The 23,890-nt window shown below is 46.2% G+C and overlaps 1 protein-coding gene across 6 annotated transcripts in view; it reads left to right on the top strand.

Annotated features, from left to right (window-relative positions):
- Positions 1-23,890, top strand: part of GALNT13 (polypeptide N-acetylgalactosaminyltransferase 13) — a 391,024-nt gene that overhangs the window by 352,942 nt on the left and 14,192 nt on the right. For all 6 annotated transcript variants that reach the window (XM_068245768.1, XM_068245769.1, XM_068245766.1 and 3 more), the window contains exon 10: positions 3,720-3,854. In XM_068245768.1, the coding sequence (XP_068101869.1) occupies positions 3,720-3,854 (135 nt within the window). The remainder of the gene's footprint in view (positions 1-3,719; positions 3,855-23,890) is intronic.

The raw sequence follows: 23,890 nt of genomic DNA, 5'->3' as shown, positions 1-23,890 counted from the left end.
AACAGGGGGGTCTTAGGTTTAGGCACCAACAGGGGGGTCTTAGGTTTAGGCACTAACACGGGGGTCTTAGGTTTAGGCACCAACAGGGGGGTCTTAGGTTTAGGCACTAACAGGGGGGTCTAGGGGTTAGGGGTAGGTACAGGGAGGGTTACTTAGGCACCAACAGGGGGGGTCTTAGGTTTAGGCATCAACAGGGGGGTCTAGGGGTTAGGGGTAGGTACAGGGAGGGTTACTTATTAATTTTTTTTTTAAACGTTATTATGCGTTTCATTATTTAAACGAAAGATTAACGTTTTACAATTGCCGATTTAATACACATTATTTAATGATTTATAACGTTTAAAAACATTACTTTTAAACGAAATACATTTTTAAACGTACTCCATGTTTATCGTTAAAAACCCGGCGCCCTTTTTTCCCATCGCCCCTTTTTAACGTACGCCACACACACACACACACACCTACACACACACACACACACACACACACACACAAACACACACACACACACCCCCACCCACACACACACACCATACACACACACACACACAAATACACACCACACACACACACACACACACACACACACTGGCACACGTTGTCAGGTGGAGGCAGCCATGTAGTATTAGCCATTTGTAAATGTAATGCTCGTTGCTATGTGGGATTTGGCACAGCCAACACGCCTTTTTGATTTGCTGCTAAATTTGTCTTGTCGTGCTCAGAAGCTGCTGCCTGTTACATTTAAATAAATCGTTCAAGGAGCACCAAACCTCAAAGGAAAATCAAATATTTATACATTTTTATACACCTTGATGCTTTTCCATTTTTTTTTTGTAGTTTTGCTCTTTTTTTTTATTAGATTTTTCTTTACAGCAGATAAAGCTGCAAGCCAAAGCCTGTCTATTTTAGGCTTGATTATTGGCAGATTGTACGCCGGGAGCCCCCCCCCCCCCCCCTGCTGCTTTTTATAAATGCCTATTTTTAGAGTAGCAAAAATACACTATGGATTAGTGTTTAAGTGTCTGCTGTTACCATGGTGACCACAATGACTACTGTACGCTCCACTCATTTTTTATTTATTTATTTTTTTTGCCGTTGCTATTCATGGCTGACTTTGGATTGCTCAGATAACCTATGCCACTGCAGTTGCTAGGGAACTACAAATTCCAGCATGCTGTTGCAGCCAAGCATGTTAGCTTTTCTTACTTTAATGGGAAGCTGCGTCAAAATAAGCTTAATAAGATAGCTGCATACACAGATAAAATGAGTGAAAATAAGACTTGCCTGTTGCCCTTCTTGTGCACTCTGGAAGCTATTTATACCTAAACTGAAAATAAACTGGTGAGATAAACAATTGTATCTATTAGGATTTCCGCAAATGCCAGTTACTGATTCTGCAGATTTCTGAGTTGTTGGGTTTTTTTTTGGTCTTTTTTTTGCAGTCTCTGATTGGCCAAATACTTCCTAGTTGACTCTGCATTCTCTGATTGGTCCAACGCTTCTGAGTTCTGTGATTGGGCGCAAATTACCGAGTTGCAGTAATGTGGTATTTCCGCTGAAATCTGAATTCCGTTTTCTGATGGCAAATGCCAATTCCGCGGCATCCGAATCGAATGAGCATCCCTAGGGGCAACTAGAGGGGAGCAGCATTGCAGGGGGGCCCAGAGATGTGGGGGTCCCCAACTACCAACCTTCCCTTCCTCCCATACAGGGGACTATAACATCAGATTAGGTGTTTTGTGGCTACACTTGTTATGGGTGTGAAGATCATGATGGCCACATTTGTTTTATGACCAGGGCCGGATTTACCATAAGGCACTGTAGGCAAGTGCCTACAGGCGCCTGATGATGGAAATGTGTCTCCCTCCCCTTCCCGAGTGCCTCCCTCTTTTCTTCCCTATGCAGAGTCTTGATGAGAGTGTACATGAGAGGTTACTGACCCTGCTCTCAGCATTCCACTGATGAGATCTCCCTTCAGTCAGGGCAGCTGTAGCTACTTAATATTGAGGGTACTTCTGGATACCTATTGCTAAGGGAATGTTCTAGCTACCTATGATGGGCAAGGGAAGTAAGCGAGAAGTGACAGCTGGGTCACACAGCACACTTGGTGTGGTTCGGTGGGGATTTGTAGGTTCATGGAGGGCGAAGTCTAGGGTGCCAGGACATCTGTGCCTATAGGCTCTTCTGAGGTCAATCCGGGCCTGTTTATGACCCTTGTGAGATGGGCCCCAAGGCTAAAAAGGACACCAAGGTGAGGCAAGGGAAGGGGTGTGAACATCGGGGGGGGGGGGGGGGGGCATCAAAGCTCCATGAATTGTAGATATGCCTGTGGTAATAATCCTGAAAATGTCTTTCCTGGAATCCTATATGGGTTAAAATCTAGGTTTGTTTGTTTTTTTTAAACCTGCCCTCATGTACCTCATCAGTCACTCATCAGCTCACATAAAGACAGATTCTGAGGGATTTTGCTGGGCAGGAAGGATGCCACTGGGGTTCCCGCCACGTCACCCTGCGCTCCTATCGTTTACACTTGCGGCGTCGCCCACTGATTTTGCATTGCTGCATAATCCATGAAGTAGGCAAGGCTCACACGGTCACGCACTGCAGACTTTGCGTCGGCAATGCGGCGGTTTGGATTCTTCCGGTGTACCGCGCTGTATTGCATTAAATGTGCAAGTCTCCGTAGACTTGCATTGCCCTTGCAGTGGGGATGTGTCAGGGAAGCATAGCGTGGGGTGAGACAGTGCGCATGTGTGCAAGGGGCCTAAAGTGAAAAGGGCAAGAAAAAAAAAATTGGATTGGATACTTACCTAAGAAGAGGAAAACCTCTGGATCCAGCAAAGGCTTCCCACATTCTCCTGGCCACCACCAGTGCTGTGCACAGAACTATGGAACATCCAACAAAATCTTGGATATGCTACGTGGCCGCGCTCCTCCTTATGCACAAGCGAGGCCATACTGCACCTGCGCGAGTGTATTACTATACAGACGTACCCGTGCAGCACAGCCATGCTCCTGCATAAAGAGGAGCCCAGTTGTGATCTTTAAAGGGGTTCTGTGGAGATTTTTAAAAACAAAAACTGACACTTACCTGAGGCTTGAACCGGCCCCCCGCAGCTGTCATGTGCCGGCTGGGCCCTCCTCTTACGATCCTCCGTTCCCTGCCGCCGTCACGTTCAATTAGTCGTCTAACTAGACGAATACAACTGCGCGGCTGCGCGTGTCCTAGCTCCTGCTCGCGTCTCTGGGAACTTACTGCGGAGGCGCAGCAGGAAGTTTTCTCGTACTGCGCCCGTGCAGTAAGCTCTGGGAGATGCGAGTGGGAACTAGGACGCATGCATTCCGCGCAGGTGCAGTGGTATTCGTCTAGTTAGATGAATAATTGAACAGTGACGGCAGCGGGGAATGGAGGAATATAGAGGACGGAGCAGGCATGTGACAGCTGCAGGGGGCCGTTACAAGCCCCAGGTAAGTGTCAATTTTTGTTGAAAAAAAAAAAACACAGAACCCCTTTAAGAGGTTTCCATGCTGCAGCGGTGGACTGGTGGAGGAGGTGGATGAGGCTCTTTCTCTTCATAGGTAAGTATCTTATTAATTTGCTTTAGGATCACCTCAGGTTCTCTTGAAAGAAAGTGAAATGTTTGTCATGTAAAATCTCTATGCTATGTACTGAGTAACACTAACATTGATTGTAACTGCTTAAAATCTTGTCTTTGCAGGTGTTTTCATACACAGCAGACAAAGAGATTCGCACCGACGATTTATGTCTAGATGTATCAAGACTGAATGGTCCGGTGATCATGTTAAAGTGTCATCACATGCGGGGTAACCAGCTGTGGGAATACGATGCAGAGGTATGACTGCTACTAAAAATCCCGTCATTAGAGTTAAAGGACAACCGAACTGACATGTGACATGATGAGATAGACGTGGGTATGTACAGTGCCAAGCACACAAATAACTATGCTGTGTTCCTTTTTTTCTTTCTCTGCCTGAAATAGTTAAATATCAGGTATATAAGTGGCTGACTCAGTCCTGACTCAGACAGGAAGTGACTACAGCGTGACCCTCACTAATAAGAAATTCCAACTATAAAACACTTTCCTAGCAGAAAATGGCTTCTTAGAGCAAGAAAGAGGTAAAAAGGGGGCATTTCTTATCAGAGAAGGTCACACTGTAGTCACTTCCTGTCTGAGTCAGCCACTTGCATACTTAATATTTAACTATTTCAGGCAGAGAAAGGAAAAAAAAGGAGCACAGCATAGTTATTTGTGTGTTAGGCACTATACATACACATGTCTATCTCATCATGTCACATGTCAGTTCGGGTATCCTTTAAGGACTTACACAAATCAGCAAGGTTTATATGTAAAAAATGTATTGTTTGCTTTAAGAAACTAAGGGTAAAGCTTTGGCCCCACCCCCTTTCTTTCCTTCGTCAGCTGAGAAACATACTTCTTCTACAATGATTTACAGATCCAATGTGAGGAAAATAAAAATTACATTGTGAGCAAGCAGTACCAACTTGTGGTTAGCTGGAAAAATAGCATGTGCTAACACAGTTGTAACTGAAGAATGATTTTATTACAATAATAAATGTGGGTTCAAAAAAACTTTAAATATATGTAAAAAGGTACTTTGAGTAATTTGGGCATTCGAGTGTCCAGTATCAGGAATATTAGCAGTGACTGATATGTGATTAGGGCCAGGCAGAGGCGAGAGAGGCTCCAGCGTCAGGACGCAGTGTAGGAGGGGGCGCACAACTCACTCAGCTATTATTCCCCTATTGTGTTTGAAGCAGGGAGAAATAAGAAAAGGGGATACATGGCAGTGACTGCAAGCCAGATAACTAGAGATTAAGGTGTTGGGGGCAATCAGTGTGTGACAGCTGGGGGGGCGGGGGGGGGGAGAGCGATGGAGGAGCGCACTTTGGTGTCTCAGCCTTGGGTGCTGGAGGACCTTGTCCCGGGTCTGTATGTGAGTATTCATGGTTTTTGAAAGAAAGCCTTGAACATACAGTAGATAGTTCTCAGCTGAGTTGGCTGATCGGGACCAACTCTGCTGAGAAAAATATGCCTGGCTCCAGACTGCCATCTTGTCTGAAGATCTGGTAGATCCAGACTGCCATACCATCGCATCCTAATGCTGAGCGACTCCATTTTTTGTACACTGGCCAAGTTCTGTGGGCTACTGATGAGTCTGTTTAACACTCGGCCGTGAACTGTTTTCCAAGGAATCAAGTCTCTATCCCGACGAAAATGTCTCCTGACCAATGTACAGAATTCTTTATACAGCGGAGATTTATATTTTAGTTGCTTTTAATGTATTTTATTCACCTTGGGCGCCTTTTTACCCCTTTTCACAAATGGGGAAGACACTCTGCATTGACAATGAACTAAGCCGATTAAGATATAATGGGACCCAAGGCAAAGTAGTAGATTTGGGGTCTTTTTGGTAAGCTGAAGTGGAGAGAGGTCAGAGAAGGTGGCTGGTAGGTCCCTTGACACCCACTAGGCCCCAAGCACCCGCTTAGGTTGCCTGGTGGATGATCCTGCTCTGACTGAGCCCAGACATTTTGTAGCCCCTGAAATGATGATTTATATTGCAGTATATACAGTTAGCACAGGGAAATACTCAATAAAAATACAGAAATCTATCTAATGGTCTGCGGAGTTCTCATTTAACTTATTTAATATTTCAGACATTACAGAAGCAGTTATATCGGAACACCGCACATTTTTAGGATATTAATTCACAAGGAATGTTAGTTATAGTCCTCAAACTCTCGACAATATTGGATTTCTTAAAATCTCCTAGAGCCATAGGCCACAATAAATGTAATTGAAAGAGCTACAGAAGCATCAGCTTGTGCTTTCAAATGTCTAATATTAGTTTGGTAAAGCGTACAGGATTCTCATTCAATGAGACCTTCCAGGAAAGAATTTCAAAGTTGGCAATAATCAATCTGCAGTGGCTGCCGCACTCATGGTGTGACTGGCCTGGCAAAGGAAGTAGATCGATATTTACCGATTGGTAAACTGATTAAGATATACTAATTAATCCATCGTACCCCACTTCAGATCAGAATTATTTATACTTGCCAGAGTTCAGGGTTACTCACAACCAGGGGTGTACCAATCGCCCCCGCAATGGATGCGGGTGGGGGCCCATAGGGGCAGAAGCCTGAAGGGGGGCCCGCAGCTCTGGGGCCCAAGCAGAGCCGTTTTTAGGGGCGGGAGGGGGTGCAGCGGGCTCACTGTGATAGGCACTGGCTTACTGTCAGATGCAGAGCCCTTAAAGGACCACTGTCACGAAAATCTTAAAAGTAGCTGCTGCTTGCTATTTTGGCAGTTGGAACTGCTTTTTCAATCAATAAATTTTTATTAATGTTTAAGAACATAAAAAAGTAACAAGCATTTCAACACTGGCAAAGGGCAAGCTTGTAACATCCGATGGTACAATAGAACAAGAATATAAACTTGAACTCATCATGGTTGGCAGTGTTGTAACAAATATAATAGTTAATCTACATAATTGAAAACAGAGTTGGTGTACATGTGTTGAATAATAATCTACAATGGCTGGTGGATAGTGCAGCAGGATAGAGGGAGATGTAGGATAAGCTGACCCAAATTGGAGGCTAGGTATGGATTTTTGGCCAATCAATATGTAAGAGGTAGGGAGGATCAATCTCATGACTGTGGCATCTGATAGATCTTTAGTTGGAACTGCTTTTATTTCCCACAATGCAACAAGGCTCCCAAAGTGTGATATCAGCACCATAGTCCTGATATCACACTGTGGGAGAAGTTTCACCACAATATCAGCCATACTGAGCCCCCTGATGATCCGTTTGAGAAAAAGTAAATATTTCTCATGGGAAAGGGGGTCTCAGCTACTGATTGGGATGAAGTTTAATCCTTGGTTACGTTTTTTCTTTAAAGGTTAGTGTTAAAGGAGTTCTGTTGACGTTTTCATAAACAAAAACTGCCACAGCTGGAATGTCCCGCGCCGTCCTCTTCCGATGCACCGTTCCCCGCCTCCGGCATCAGTGTAATTATTCTTCTAACTAGACAAATAGAAGTGTGGCTGCGCGGCCATGGGCGCGCGCGTGCTCGCTCCCGCGCGTGTCAGCTGGAGCTAACTGCGCAGTCGCAGTACGAAGTTTTCCATGTACTGCGCAGTAAGCTCCCACTGATGCGTGCAGGAGCGAGCTCGCACGTGGCCACAGCCGCACTTCTATTTGTCTAGTTAGACAAATAATTACACCGATGCCGGTGGCAGGGATTAGCGCGTCGGAAGAGGACGGCATGGGACATTCCAGCTGCAGGGGGCCGATAGAAGCCCCAGGTAAGTGGCAATTTTTGTTTTCGAAAACGTCAACAGAAACGCTTTAAGCATAGTTATAGGAAGGCTAGTGTTAGAGAATAGGTTAGAGCAGCGCTGAGCAAACTACGGGCCGTAAATCTGGCCCACCACTAGGCAGACGGATTTCTCTCCTCCCTCCCTCCCTTCCTGCAGAGTGGTGGGTGGAAGGAAACCAAGGGGTAACACTAACCTACTTGCCGCTTTTTGCGTCAGGTCTCCATGACCACATGACATCACGTGAGACATGTCAGGACGTGCCAGCATATTACACACTGGCACGAAATGCCGGCATGTCACGTGACGCCCTGTTGCAATGGAGACCCGATGCAGGAAGCGGTGAGTAGGTGTTAACCCTTGGTTTCCTTCCACTCGCGACTCGGTGGGGGGTGGGGGGGTTTGAGGAATTTTAGAAATGTGGTCCGCAGCTTCCAGCCCAGGCCATGTAAAGTTTGCCCAGCTGTGGGATAGAGCAAAGTTAGATTTGACAGTATTAAGAGGTTAGCATCACAAAGCGATGGCAATAACGGTATACGAATTCCCAATGCTAAGCCGTTACGAACATCATTTACATGACAGCAAACCTAGAAGCCAAATTAGGATGCCCCTTCTTTGGATGTACGCGGCCATGTTTGTGGCTTAACTTGGGTTCCTCTAGAGGTCTCCAGTCCAGACCAGCCTTTGTAAATCAGGTCCATTGTCTGTTATGGAGCACAATGCTATACAGTAGGTGGTGTGCGGCTGCTGCATCTGGTGTGGCATTTTGCACTGTCATAATATCAAAGGTTTCCATGGAATCGGAAGATTCATGCAGCAGCAGCCTAATCTTATATCTCATCTTGTATCTTCCTTGTCTCCCCTTGTTGTAGCGTTTGAAGATTAAAGCTTGGCTTTACCGCGAGGTCATGCACTTCCCCCTATGGCATTTCAGATAGCATTCAGTACAAGCTCGGCTGTCCCATGGAAACGGCTCTGCAGAGCGAGTGTCACACAAATACATGACAAGTAGCTGCCACTGATTTTATTCCGGCTGCCCGCTGGATGGGGCGGAAGCGAGACATAGGATATAATCATTCCAAGCTGCTTTAATCACTTCCCCGAGGTGCACATTTACATGAGCGGAAGATGAGGCTCCTCAGTACAGCGCAAGTTATATTATAATGCGCAGGGTGCCGTGCACAGGAGTACGCGATCATACGGATCAGAGCTGAAGCAGCGCCAAGAAATAGGCCCGGCATATCAAGCAGCCCTGACCGCATTTCTATGTGTGACTAATGTACACTGATATAATAATACAAAAAATGGGTGGGGGTTTTAAAGGACCACTATTGCGAAACAAGTAGGCAGTTAAAATCTGATAGAACCGACAGGTTTTGGGCCAATCCACCTCATGGGGGATTCTCAGGGTTTTCTTTGTCTTCAACGGCATTTCCTAAACAGCAGTTTAACTGCCAAAACAGTAAGATACCAGCCAGCCTCCCTAATCACTTGCACACCATTTTGTCAGTTAGACAACTGCTGTTCAGGAAATGCTGTTGAAAACAAAGAAAAACCTGAGAATCCCCCATGAGGCGATGGACTGGCTTAAAACCTGTAGTTTTGTTTTTTTTGTGATAGTGGTCCTTTAAAGGACTCACAGGGTGAGTTAAAAAAAAAATTATTTTCACTTACCTGGGGCTTCTTCCAGCTTCTACAAGTCACGCCTGTCCCTCGCCGCAGCTCCGGTCTCCTCCCTTCTCCGGCTTGCAGCCCCTGAAGATCGCTGACCCTCAGGTCGGTCTTCTGCGCATGCGCCCGCGTCATCAGGAGCATACTGCGCCTGTATATTAGTACTGGGCAGGAGTAGTATGTTCCTGGTGACGTACGAGGGTGCAGGCCCACGCATGCGCAGAAGATGCCAACCCATCCGAGGGTCAGCAATCTTTAGAGGCTGCAAGCCGGAGAAGGGAGAAGACCAGAGCTGTGGCGAGGGACAGGCGTGACTTGTAGAAGCTGGAAGAAGCCCCATGTAAGTAAAAATAGGGTTTTTTAACTCACCTCATGTATCCTTTAAAGCTCGTAATAATAATAATCAAATGTTATAAAACATAACTTTTAATTACAATCTTAATATATTCACATTTATGAGATAACACCATAAAAAAAACTGTATGCCATGTAACAATATCATCAATGGCCTAACGCACGTTTCACGGCTTTGAAGGTAGCCGCTTCTTCAGAGGCAAACGTAGTAATATCAGAAATCGTAGCAGGAGGACAATAAACACATAGTGCCCTCAATTCACTAAGCATTACTGCATTTGGTAATGCAGAAAAGAGCTGATTTTACCGATCACCTTGCCAAATGGCAATTCACTAAACCTATTACTGCACTAAAAAGTAAACTTACCGACCAGTGAGGTCAATTACCGACAATCTCCCATGCACAGTCGCAACAGGGGACATCAGAGCACGGAGAGAGCCTCAATAGGACCCTGAGGCTTCTCTCTCTTTTGGTAAGCATCCGTTTGTACTCGAGCTTCGAATTGTGTACACTTTTTTAACAGCAATAATAGCCAATAGCCCAGCCCTAACCGATGCCCAGCCCTAACTGTCCCATTTAAAGAAAACCTGTACTGACAAAAGTTCCCCTGGGGGGTACTCACCTCAGTAGGGGGAAGCCTCTGGACCCTATTGAGGCTTCCCCCGTCCTCCTGTGTAACACGGTGGTCTCGCTGCAGCCCCTGGAACGCACGGGCGACAAATCCGACAGCCTGTGCAATATTTACCTTTGCGGGCTCCAGCGGGGGCGCTGTTGCAGCTCTTCTGACAGAGATAGGCGAAAATAGCCGTTCTCCGTCGGGTCCGCTCTACTGCGCAGGCGCAGGAGACTTGCATCTGCGCAGTAGAGCGGCCCGACGGAGAACGGCTATTTTCGCCTATCTCCGTGGGAAGAGCGGATACTGTGCCTGCGCTGGAGCCACGGAGGTAAATATTTACATCGCCGCCGCTCCGGGAGGATTTTCTCCGCCACCGTGGGGCCGAGGAGGACAGGGGAAGCCTCAATAGGATCCGGAGGCTTTCCCCACCCAAGGTGAGTACCCCCCAGGGGAGTTTTTTTTCATTACAGATTATCTTTAATGACAAAAATAGCCTATATGTATGCCTAAACCTAACCGATGCCTAACCATAGCCTATTCTCACAGGAACCGTCCCACTACCAATGCCTAAATATGCTATTTTTCTTACCGCTAAGCCCAAATTACTGCGGCCATGCGACAATATAAGTTCCAGCGGTTAAAATATATTAAAACGAATAGCCATAACTCGCGCTATTTTTAAATTGTTCGCCCTGCGGTGCTGACAGGGAGAGGCTCGGACTATCAGGTGCAGGGAGTCCATTCAGCGACCGCTTTGTTTCGCTCTGAGTCTTCTTCACACAGATTCTGTTTTCAGCTGTGCATTCAGCAGTTTGCTTCCAGACGGGATTCAGTAAAGCATCCACTTACTAGCTAAACCCTATATAACTCCAACCTTAATGAAGAAATAAGACAGCAGGTTATACAGCTATTACTTTTACCACCCCGGAGGCCCCCTGACCTCAGTAACCGGGATTACTGGACTATCGCGTCTTCCTGGAAAACCAGTATGATTCACCGTTCTATTTTATGACCGGAATTAAAACGCTAAATTATATGGCGCTCGCCACTGTAATGGTGGTTGATTAGTTTAATTAAAGGCAGCAATTTGTGTCAACAAACATACATCACACCAGTGTAATAATAAACTGTAAGCAAGAAATAGTACGCTGCGTAATAAGTGCGCTAGGCGATAAATAATAGAGGCAGGGAGGACGAGAAGTCCCCATTCAGGTATTAGTGACATTTTTCAGACGGCCTCCTCTGGCGTCGAACGTGGAGGGAGAGAAAGTTCACAATGATACAATCCTCCAGTGGCTCATTAGCCGCCAGTCAATTAATACATTAAAAATTCATGTTACCTACATCGCTCTTCCATCAATACAGAATGTGGGTCAGGTGGCAGTTTTTTATTCGCTAAGATTTAATCAGCAGCTTATTGGAGTTTAAATGAGTTGTGATTTAATGATGGCAAGACCTTCATATAGTAGATAAATATTGCCTGTATGTAGTAAGAGAGGGGGGAATATAAGCTCTAGAACTCCTTATTGGACCAGATGCTGTTTCCATTTTCAGCTAAGGTGGTTTTTTTTTAAATGTGGCAACTTCAAAAATATATTTAAAGAAGAACTTTAACCCACGATTGAATGTCATCCCAATTAGTAGCCGATACCCACTTTCCCTCAAAAAATCTTTACCTTTTCTCCCGGGGTTCAAATGTCAGCTCTTCCTGTTCAGTAAGCCAGTACCTATTCAGTAGACCTTGGGCAAGACCCTGCCACTGCTTGCTGAGCTCCCCCTAGTGGCTGCATAAGAATTCAGATGGTAAGATCCTCATCTTCGTTCTCGTCATCCTCTTCCACCTCCTCCTTGTCATCCTCTCCTTCCTCATCATCCTCTTCTGCCTACTCATCCTCTTCACCTCCTGATGAGGACATCATTCTCTTTCTCAACGTCTTCTCTCCCCCTTCTTGTTGTCCTTTTCCTCCTTGTGATGCTGACAGTGCTTTACATAGTACAACCATGTCACTAGCTGTCCCTCAGAAATGCTTACCGCCTGATAGGAGTTGGAGACCGTTAACTTAATCAGAATGTTTTTGGAATGTGGGAGGAAACCAATGTTTATATTTTTACTACAACAGTATAGGGGTATATTACTTTTTTTCCCTCAAGTGCCTTGACCCAAACAAATTAGAATTTAACCTTTTGACTGGGAGTAAAGTGAAATATTTTTGGTTGCTTTTTTGTCCTACACCCATGTTTGCTACTACAGTAGTGTCTCTGTTATCCAGCATCAACGGCTGATGTTGAATAAGTGTGCGTTTTGGTAGCTTGAGACTCAATGTTAAAAATAGGCCTAGCTAAGACTGTACTATACCTCATTCTATATGCATACCATGAACTCTGTATTAAAGGTTAGAATACAGTAATTGAAAGTACATTTACCTTAGAACCAGGGCCGGATTACCAACCAGGCAACAAAAGCAGTCGCTTGGGGCCCCATTCAGAGTCAAAGGGGCCCCATCAGCACCTAAACCAGCCCTCGCCATCCTGTCAGCGGTGGCTGGATGGTATAATGGTTAAAGGGACTCTGAGCAGTGCAGTAACTATGGAAAGATGCATATCATTTTAAAGCTCTCTTTCTCCTCTTTCCAATGATATATAAATGGTCGCCCTATGCCTTTTAGTTTTCGCTATTTTCGCGATTGAAATCGCGGCCACAGGACGACTTTTCTCCAAAGTCGGCAGCTCGATTCAGCACAATGCAATGAAATATAAGAAACCCAGGGGGATATAATTACAAACATCATGCTGGTAGTAGTGTTGGGCGAACAGTGTTCGCCACTGTTCGGGTTCTGCAGAACATCACCCTGTTCGGGTGATGTTCGCGTTCGGCCGAACACCTGGTGGTGTTCGGCCAAACTGTTCGGGTTCGCCCGAACGGCTCATTGCCTGGCCGAACAGGGCCCCTGTTCGGCACGAACAGGGCCCTGTTCGCCCGAATACTGGCCCCCTATGGGGTCGCAGGCATAAGGGGGGAGCATGCCCCGATCGCGGGGGGGGTCGGAAATTCCCCCCACCCCCTCCGCTAGCGCTCCCCCCTCTGCCCGCTTCCCCATTCAAAAGTTAGGAAGTGAAACTGTACCTGTGCGGCCGGTAGTGGGTGACTGGCAGTGGGCGGCACTATGGAGAGACTGAGGAGGAGGAGGAGTCCGGAGAGTGACGCGTTGAGGGAGGCCGGGCAGTGGGCGGATCAGCAGTAGTACGGTACTACTGCTGATCCGCCCACTGCCCGGCCTCCCTCAACGCGTCACTCTCCGGACTCCTCCTCCTCCTCAGTCTCTCCATAGTGCCGCCCACTGCCAGTCACCCACTACCGGCCGCACAGGTACAGTTTCACTTCCTAACTTTTGAATGGGGAAGCGGGCAGAGGGGGGAGCGCTAGCGGAGGGGGTGGGGGGAATTTCCGACCCCCCCCGCGATCGGGGCATGCTCCCCCCTTATGCCTGCGACCCCATAGGGCCCCCAAAAGCGGGATGTTCGGGGAGTTCGGGGTTCGGCCCGAACATGCCGAACATTGCGGCCATGTTCGGCGAACTTTCCCGAACCCGAACATCCAGGTGTTCGCCCAACACTAGCTGGTAGTAGTGTTGGGCGAACAGTGTTCGCCACTGTTCGGGTTCTGCAGAACATCACCCTGTTCGGGTGATGTTCGCGTTCGGCCGAACACCTGGTGGTGTTCGGCCAAACTGTTCGGGTTCGCCCGAACGGCTCATTGCCTGGCCGAACAGGGCCCCTGTTCGGCACGAACAGGGCCCTGTTCGCCCGAATACTGGCCCCCTATGGGGTCGCAGGCATAAGGGGGGAGCATGCCCCGATCGCGGGGGGGGGTCGGAAATTCCCCCCACCCCCTCCGCTAGCGCTCCCCCCTCTGCCCGCTTCCCCATTCAAAAGTTAGGAAGTGAAACTGTACCTGTGCGGCCGGTAGTGGGTGACTGGCAGTGGGCGGCACTATGGAGAGACTGAGGAGGAGGAGGAGTCCGGAGAGTGACGCGTTGAGGGAGGCCGGGCAGTGGGCGGATCAGCAGTAGTACGGTACTACTGCTGATCCGCCCACTGCCCGGCCTCCCTCAACGGGAGGTTCCCGTTGCCAGGTCCCGCGGGGAGCGAGCAGGGAATCGGCGGTGCGGAGATCCGTCCTGTCGGATCTTATCAATCGAGCCGCATCAGCGGCTCGATTGATAAGGAGCATCGCGGCCGCATCTACTCGTGTAGATGCGGCTTTAGGGCCTAGTGCTCCAGGCTTGCTTATCATTTCTCTGCTCCTGTGGATAGTGTCCTAAGAATCAGATGGAGAGGTTGGGGATAGTTTCCCCTGTGCTAAAATCATCACCTCCAGTCTCATCTCACAGATATGCAGCCTTGCCAAGTGCCAGGCCGTTTGTCCGTTCCTTATCTGTGGGGGAGGGGCCCCAGTACAAGTGAAAAGCACAGTGCAGGGTCAGCAGTTCAGGTGGAGACACGGACACTCTGACTGCAAGCCAGCTGAGCAGTCTGTGTCCCTGCAACCTGACATTACATTGCATTACGCCATCCAGCTTCCTGCAGCAGCCCAGGCACCCAGTAGTAGCTGTACCAGCCTGCATCAATAGGAGGTCGGATCGTTTCCAAGGCTGCAAGGAATACTTTCTTTTTAATGATTCCTAGCTATTTTGCAATTAAAAAGGCATGAGATTGCTAGTAATCCAGGGAGTGAGTCTTGACCCATGTTCACTGACAGAAAAAAGAGCAACTTACAGTGGGCTGGCCGGGCTCATTGCATTCTATCTAGCTGCTACATGTCTACAGTGTGTTTGCTTCGATTCAGCTTCACTTCCGGGGGTGGAGTGCATCACCAGGGCACTGCCTACAGCCAATGAAGAAGCAGCACACGGAGAGGAGAAAGTGCTGAGCCAATGCCCTGCAATTTGTGGCTGGTAAGAGCTGGGGGCGGGGCTGAAATTCTATTTTCGTTCCTGCACTAAGCTGGCGGCCCTGATTGTTTAATGAGGCGGCAGCCCGGGGGGAAAACGGCACCCGTCCCCCCGGGCCAGTCCGCCCCTGCCTTTAAAGAGAACCAGAGATGAAGCACCCTCTTGTATTTTACCTTATAAATCAGTGGGAACATGACAGTAAACACCTAATCTGATCTTTGTTTCATTGCTCTCTGTTTAATCTGACTGTTGTCACCTCTGATAAGAAACACCGACTGAGCATTCAGTCTGGCTTTGCTATGGAAAGATTATAGCTGAGTCTGTCTTCTCTGGTGTCTTTTCAAGCCCAAGCCTGCCCCCTTGTGGCTCTGCTCTAATGACTCAGCTATAATTATTCCCTGCAAAGCCAGACTGAATGCTAAGTCCGGGATTATTATCACAGCTGGTAACAGACACTTTTAGCAGGAGGATGAAACAGAGAGCATGGTAAGTGTTTTCTCTAATGTTCTTACTGATATATATGGTAAAATACACAAGGGTGCTTCATCTCTGGTTCCCTTTAAGAAGAAGGGGCAACACCAATATAGGAAAGAAATTTTAATAATCAGACTTCCTTCATGTATCTATAATCTCATAAAAGATATTATTATTATAACATAATGCTAGTAACTGAATGGTATAGCTCTTAAAAAAAACGCCCAGCTGAATTTAGTATTACTGAAATAAAGAATAAAACTAAAAATATAAACTAAAAATAAAATTCAACGTAGTTAAAGCCATAAATATAATAAAACCCATAATATCAAATCAAATAGTAATATAATATTAAACACAAAATAGAAGGCAGTAGAAATAAACTGTAAAATCATAAAAATACATAAAAAATGCATAGAACTATAGATGATAATTGAGCAAACAATCAAGATATTTAATGCATATAAAGGTATGTTCAAAGTCTCATTAGGCTCACAAGGGGTTAAAAAGCATGTTACCTGGGTAGCCAATGCAGAGCTTGGAACGCCTAAGGCTGCTTTCACAGTGAGACGTTACAGGTGCACGTTAGTGCAGCCTGTAACGCACCCCACCGCACAGCAATGAAAAATCAATGGGCTGTTCACAGTGCCCACGTTGCGTTACACAGTACACAGTTTTTTTAAATTTCAGGGGCGGAGAGGAGGTGGGAAGAGGCCGCTACGTAGCCGGGCACATGGCTACTTGACATTCACTGCACTTGCAGTGTTTACTTCTTGAAGCGGCCGCTGATTGGCTGGCGGGACCACGTGATGCGGAGAGCTCCGCTCACGTGGTCTCCGCAGCGCCTCCGACAGAGCAGGCGCACCAAGAGCTGCTTTTAATGTGGCTCTTGGTAGCGTCCTGCACCAACACCACCAGGCGTTGCGTTAGGGGCACGTTATGTGCCCTATAACGTCCCCTAAACGCAACGTCTTGGTGAGAATGCAGTCTAAAAGATTGGCTACTACCTCTTCAAAGGTTTATATAGCACCTCTTTAAGATGTGAGAGTGTAGTAGAATGAAGCCTTTTGAAGCTGTTGCTTAAAGGGGCACTATGGCGAAAAATTTTAAAATTTAAAATATGTGCAAACATAGACAAATAAGAAATACGCTTTTTCCAGAGTAAAATGAGCCATAAATTACTTTTCTCTTATGTTGCTGTCACTTAGAGTAGGTAGTAGAAATCTGACAGAAGCGACAGGTTTTGGACTAGTGCAGTGTTCTCCCCAGGCTCTTTTTATTTGGTGACCACCCGGCTGTCATCGGCTCACCTCTTCACCTCCTCCTATGCTGTAAGCAGAGTTGCCCTGAATTTTCATCTCGCCCCACCTGGCTACTTTTTCATGCCACCAGGCTACTATTTCATGCCACCCGGCTGGAAAAAAATTCTGGGGAGAACACTGTAGTCCATGTCTTCATAATGGATTCTCAGCAAGGCTTTTATTCTTTATAAAGTTATTCTCCAAAAAGGATTTAAACAATGATGCTGGCCAGCTTCCCTGCTCGCTACGCAGTTTTTTGGCAGTTGGACAGAGCAACTGCCATTCACTAAGTGCTTTTTTAAATAAATCCATGAGAATCCCCCCATGAAGAGATGGACTAGTCCAAAACCTGTTGCTTCTGTCAGATTTCTGCTAACTACTGGAAGTGACAGCAACATAGAAAAGTAATGTATGGCTCATTTTACTTGTGAAAAAACATACTTCTTATTTGCTTGTTTGCACATATTTTACATTTTACAATTTTTCACCATAGTGCCCCTTTAATTTGCTACTATACTTTGGATATGCTGCAACTGATGGAATGGAATAAATATGTGGTACTTCAAGTCAGTACATTTTAAAAGTAAAAGTGTTTTGGCATGGAACATCTGCCATTGCTTTCTGTGCAGTGTCTGATACTCCTTCACACTGTACACATTGCACCGCACTGCTGCACACTATTTACAAATGAACTCTTACTAAGGACTGGCCTTCAGGTCACATGACCCATTTACTAAGGGTATTGGCTTTATGGCATTAGCAGGTTTTATAAAATATCTTATAAATAGTGATGAGCATAAACTTCGCATACTCATAATTTTGCATTGTAATTCACAATCGTAATGCAAGATTTTGGACAAAATTGTAATCCATTTTGTTTGTAACCGTAAATTTGAGAAACTACATGTAGTTCTGAAAACTTTTGTGCTGACTTTAGATGGAGTAGTGGGAAGTGTTTTTTCAAAAAGGAGAAAAGTTTTTGAGAAAAAAAAATTTCCTTTGCATTTTTAAAATCAATTTTCTCAAAAATCACAAGGTCTTTTTGAAAAAGAAAAACATGTTTTTGACTTGTTACCACTATTACCATTAACATATGGTACCTAGCAATTTTGTTGAAAGTAGCAAGTATGAGGGCAAAATCAATTGAATTTCCAAATCATAATTCCGTAACTATATGCAAAATTTTACATAAAATGTTGTGTAATCATAATTGCAGATTAGTCATCACTGCTGATAAATTTTGACTTGAGCAATAAGCCAATTGCTATAAAAATGCACGTGTGACACAAAGCAGGGCATTTTGGCGCTTGCCGTGCTGTTTAGCGCCGAAGCTTGGCGCAGCTATAGCAGTGATGCTATAGTCCACGCCCCGCTTATGGGGTAATTCGGGGATCCGGTGATTGTCAGACCCAAAATTACTTCTCCCTACAAGTTACGACAACTCAGAGGGGGAATAGTATTTAACACCCTCTCCTAAATTTTTTACAGCAGCAGTGTGAGCCGTCATTGGCTCATTCTGCACCAAAAATCCCCAGCGCCAAACTGCCACGTCCGTCCGTGACAATAACCCTGCATCAGGCTACAATTAATGCACTATCTAGGGCCTAGAAATATTGAAATATGCCTGCAATAACCAATCTAGCCATTAGATGGTGCCATTAAGAAAGCCTTTCTCACTCGGCTTGGAAATGGCCGTGTTGCTGTTTGGATGTTGGGGCTTCTTACTCAGCAGTATGCACTGAAATGTGAAAACCGACATGTGAACTGTCCATTCATCAACAGGGCCGCTGAAGGGATGGGAATCTCCTGCGGGAGACAAATGTAGCAGAGAAAACACACGGCGTCCTCAGCGTTTCTTGTCTCCTCTTTACCTGTCCTAATTGGACGTTTTCTGAAGCTCCCCGACTGTTATTTTGACTGGAGAGAAGTGTGATGTTTTATCTCGCTATGCAGGCTGGCGATTTAAGCCCCACAGTCAGCGCTTCTGAGCTCCCCCACCTCCGGCATCAGCGCAACAAACAAAGCTCTGCATGGCTCTATATTTATGGGTCAAGCTAGATAGATCAGTCAATCACACACTGTGATATTCATGGGTGAGAGGCAGTGTTATGGTAATGCCAAGCTATACAGGCATGATAGGCACTAGAGGAATTCAGTGCTTCACCTGGCCCCTTGTCCTTACTTTACAGGCAAACTTTGGGTACAAGAACCCCACGAGATGTTCATGCCATTAACTTTATTCACAACAACTTTTAGTAAACATAAACTAATCCTTAAAATAAAAGCACTGAATTGAGAAAATGTACTTCAAGCTCGATAATTTCCAGAGGGAAGGCAGGGATAGCATTCCTGGCAAAATAATGGCGGCTGGGGATCCGCCATTGTAGAGCAACACTGTTTATCAGTCTGCGGAAGGGGCAGTGGCGTATCTAGGCAAGACAGCGCCCATGGCAAATACTAAAATTGCGCCCCCCCACACACACACACACACACACCTACAATCAACAGCATCCTGTGTATGTAACAGTCACTATGAAATAAATGAGGCTATCCTTCTGATCCTCTGCCTCTAATACTTTAAGGCAGGGAACATACTTGACTGTTTTCATACGCGTTTTCTGCACAGAAGAACTGAAAACTCATGTTAATCAAGGGGCTAGTTCACACTTAATGTGTTTTTCTTGCACAGAAAAAAAAACTGACATTCTGCATGATAATTCTGCTCATTTTGTCAGTTTTCTGTATCAATTACATTGACTGTTGTGAAAAAAGCACACATTTTTCTGCATAGAAACACACTTGGGGCTTGATTCACAAAGCGGTGCTAACCTACTTAGCACGTCTAAAGTCTTTAGACGCGCTAACCAGGGTGCTAAGTAGGTTAGCACCGGATTTCTCAATCAAATCGCGCGCTAACTTCGCGCGCGTAAAGTTTTACGCGCGCAAAGTTTTTACGAGCGCTAAGTCCCATAGGCTTTAATGGGCACTTCGCGCGGTGCGCCCTGCGCTCTGTGCAGTACGCGCGTAAAGTTTTACGCGCATAAAGTTTTGCGCGCGTAAAGTTTTATGCGCGAAAAGCTTGTTTAGACGTGCTAAGGGGGTTTTCACAGGCGTGCTAACAGTTAGCACCGCTTTGTGAATCAAGCCCTTGGTGTGCAGAAAATTTGCGCAGAAAAAGCTGAGTTGAAAACTGAAAAACAAGTGTGATCCCTGCCTTAGCCATAGACCCTGAACAAGCATGCAGATCAAATGTCTATAACACATCTGACAAGATTAGCTGCATGCATGTTTCAGGTGTGTGATTTAGACCCTAGTGACCAGAAGGATCAGCAGGATTTCCATGCAACCAGTATTGTTTAAAAGAAAAATAAATATGGCATCCAGCACTCTCATATGCATGAAAGCAATGAAACATTTGCATTGAAAATTATAACATAATAAAAGGCTGACAACCTATTAAATATCAGTAGATAGGTGCTGAACTAGAAATATAATGCATTTTAACAACTGAGGTACACTGTACAAGAGAGAGGTTGTTAAATCTGGCCACAGAGATGCCAGCAGCGTAATGGTTAAAGTGCAGAGAGTGTCATGAATAAAAGTAAGTAAACAGCACACTGAGATAAGGCTGAGAAATGTGTGAATGACAGAGCTGAATGGATGTGAGATCTTGTAACCTCCAGACCAGGAGCATCTGCTGCTATCTCGGGGGACTGAGACATGGTAGGAAGTGAGGGAAAACTTCGGAGCTCACCTCTCAATAGCTTGTAATGTAGATATAAGACAAAGGCTGAGACGGGCAGGCTGCTGGATGATTGTTACTCCCATAGACTCAGGAATGCTGTCAGCAGCACTGCGCCCCCCTGATGATTGAAGAGGGAGGTCGCCTGTGGCACGTGTCATGCCTGCATCCCTCCAGATATGCGTCTGGGAAGGGGGCACAGTCCACAAACTGATAGGGCAGCAGCTGTTGGCCCAACAGCCTTGCCAGAAGCCCATTATTTTTCACAACATTCCAGCCTGGCATGCAGAGGGATTTGAAGTATAATGGGACAGTGGTGCGACCTGTTCTAGCATGTCCATTGGACTGGTGGGTACTGAAAGAAGGGAAAGCCCTTGCAGGCTGCTGGCCAACCGTCTGCTCTGTTTCTCCAAGCTGCTCACGCCTGCTAGTGCCTAACCCATCAGATGGCGACCACATTGGATCAGCCGCCTCATCTTCCAAAATATCATCCAGTTCAACCAAAGCACTGGAACCCATAAGCGACTCTTCTGGACCCTCCACCTGGCCACCAAACACCTCTGTAGTTGACTAGTGGTGATGTTGACTGGTGACACTGGATGAAGAAAACACAGGGGCCAGTTCTGTCACCACAGAACCCACCACTTCTTGGGAGCTTGGTCCCATGGTCTCCTCCAATGCCTCCTCCCAATCTTTCTCCACACCTCTCTCATCGATGTAGGTGTGCTTTACTTCTGGAGGAGAGTACTGGGAGGAAGCAACCTCATCAAGAGAAGCAGCTGCGGTCGGGTTCTGGTCATGAGGAACCTGGCCACTACTGGTGCTGCTGCAACTAGCTTCATGTCCCTCAGACTGGGTAGAGAGTTCCTGATCTAAATAATCGACAACTCTCTTCGCCTGCTGCTCTGTCATAATTTTCCTGCGTGCTAACCCAGGGAAGACATCTCTGACTAGGGGGGAATGCTTCCTGCTGCTGCTGCCACCCTCAACCTGATCACGTACTTGATGTGATCCACCAACACCACCATCACTCCATTTTCTTTTGGGAGTGGCAGGAAATTGCTGCTGCTCTCGCTCCATTGTTTTGGGGCCACAAACTTTATTGGGGAAGTGGTATGATCAACAGAATGGATAAGAAAGTAATGGGGTGAAATATAGAAAATAAATATAAAAATAAAGAAAAAGAAAATTAACTTAGAAAACAACAACAAAAAAAAACTTGCACTACACTCAACTAATCAATCACCAAACTCACTCTCACTCTGTCAAACACTAAGCCTGCGGCCTGGCTGGCTCTGCAGCAACAACTAGCACACTACACTACAATCTATCACTCAAACTAACAATCTACTGTTACTCTCTCACAAATACACTACTACTAATATAGCTCACACCAATCTAATTCTCTCACAGTCTTTAAAAAGACTTTTCGTTTAAATACAGTCTTTAAAGAGAGTCTGAAGCGAGAATAAATCTCGTTTCAGACCTCATAGTTAGCAGGGGCATGTGTGCCCCTGCTAAAACGCCGCTATCCCGCGGCTTAACGGGGGTCCCTTCATCCCCAAATCCCCTCCGTACAGCGGAGGAGCGCTTCCGCATTGGGGCAGGGCTAACCGCTGCAGCCCTGCCCCACGCGCATCTGTCAGACGCGTATCTCCGCCTCTCCCCCGTCTCTCTCAGTCTTCCTTCACTGAGACGGGCGGGGGAGAGGCGGCGATGCGCGTCTGATAGACGTGACTGGAGGCAGGGCTGCAGCCGTTAGCCCTGCCTCCAGGAAAAGAAGATTTACGACCAACTCTTCAACCAAGGTTTGCGGGGGTGGGTTTGGGGGTGAAGGGACCCCCGTTTAGCCGTGGGATAGCGGCGTTTTAGCAGGGGCACACATGCCCCTGCAAACTATGAGCTCTGAAGCGAGATTTATTCTTGCCTCAGAGTCTCTTTAAAAAGACTATTGTTTTATGTTGAAACAACTAATGTGGGTCTGTCTCTCCTCTCTCTCCAACACCAGACTGAAACCCACAAGCTTCGTGACTGCACACCTCTCTTATATACAAAATGGGTGGGATAGCTGATGATAAGAGCTGGTTGCTAAGTAGTATTGGTTGTTTTTTGTTAAGACTCTAATTGGTGCTGAAATTTTGATTTTCATGCAGAAATCCTGTTGTTTTCACTTTTAAGCTTCTGTCTAGGGTCTTCCTTCTGATTGGCTGAAAAAATCCGCATTCCGACGGAATTCCGCATAGCAGTTCCGGAATTACCGTTTAGCGCTAGAGCAACACCATCCCGATGCGACGGAACGGAATTGCCAATTTCGTTGAGCATCCCTACAAGGGATGTAGAACCTACATCCCTGTGAGATGAAGAGGGAGGGCAAGTGGTTAAACATCCCCCACCATGGCTAATCTTAACTACTCCCTGACCCCCAAGTAAAACCTTATCCAAACCCCCCCACCCCCACCATCACCATCATAGTTTTTGAGTGCCACCGTAGGCATTGCAGATTTTACTCTTCAGAACTACTCAAATGACGGCTCACCCTGCTGCCGCCCAAATTCCCAGGTGTAGCAACTCAGAGGGAGAAGTCATTTGGGGGCCGGAAACCCCAAATTCCCCGCGCGCGGGGTGCACACTATAGTACTAGTGCTATAGCAGTGCCCAAGTCAGGCGCTACACTGTTCCTCTTTAATAGCATAACAAATCGGAACAGCATGTAAAATTGCGGAAATTGGAGTCACATGTAGTGTAAAAAAGCCTGTCAGTTATGTGTGGGCATCAGATACGTAGAGCAGTAAGACAGTAGAACACTGACAGCTGTGGGCGTCGTGCAGCAGAGGCTGAGCTTCAGCTGTGAAAGCAGCGGGCTACCATATACTGGCGGAGTGGAGGAAATCACGTGAAGGTAGGTACTATAAAACTCTGTGTGAAGGCTGCTTTCCTGGAAATATAACAAGTGACATAACAGGCAGCTGTCTGATACTAAAGAACCTGCACTAAAAAAAACCCAGAATATTCATAAAATGTATCTATGATATCATTCATGTCAACAATATATTGCTGCTCGCACCATACTGACACTTTTACAGCTACAACAAGGCAGAGACGGGTTACCTAGAATGCCAACACGTTCCAGAGTTGTGAGCAGAGAATGCAGAGCTATTCACACCTATGCCTAGCATTCATGAATCGCTACAGGCAGTACACCTGCGTTCTTCCATGCCCATGAATACAATTGTCATTTACCGTACATCTGTTTATTTTATGTGATTTTTTTTTCTAGACATACCACTGTTTTATTTTATGTTTAAATCTACTTTTGAGGTTTTTAATTTTTCATTGTCTCTGCTCACTGACGTAGTCTTTGACATATGCCAGAGCTAAAATATATGAACTATTGACCTTTTTTTATCTCTTCTCTGC

The sequence above is a fragment of the Hyperolius riggenbachi genome, chromosome 7 (genome assembly GCF_040937935.1).
Source record: "Hyperolius riggenbachi isolate aHypRig1 chromosome 7, aHypRig1.pri, whole genome shotgun sequence".
Taxonomy (NCBI): Eukaryota; Metazoa; Chordata; class Amphibia; order Anura; family Hyperoliidae; genus Hyperolius; species Hyperolius riggenbachi.
The sequence above is the reverse complement of the archived record's forward strand: the minus strand, read 5'-3'. Positions and strand labels throughout refer to the sequence as shown.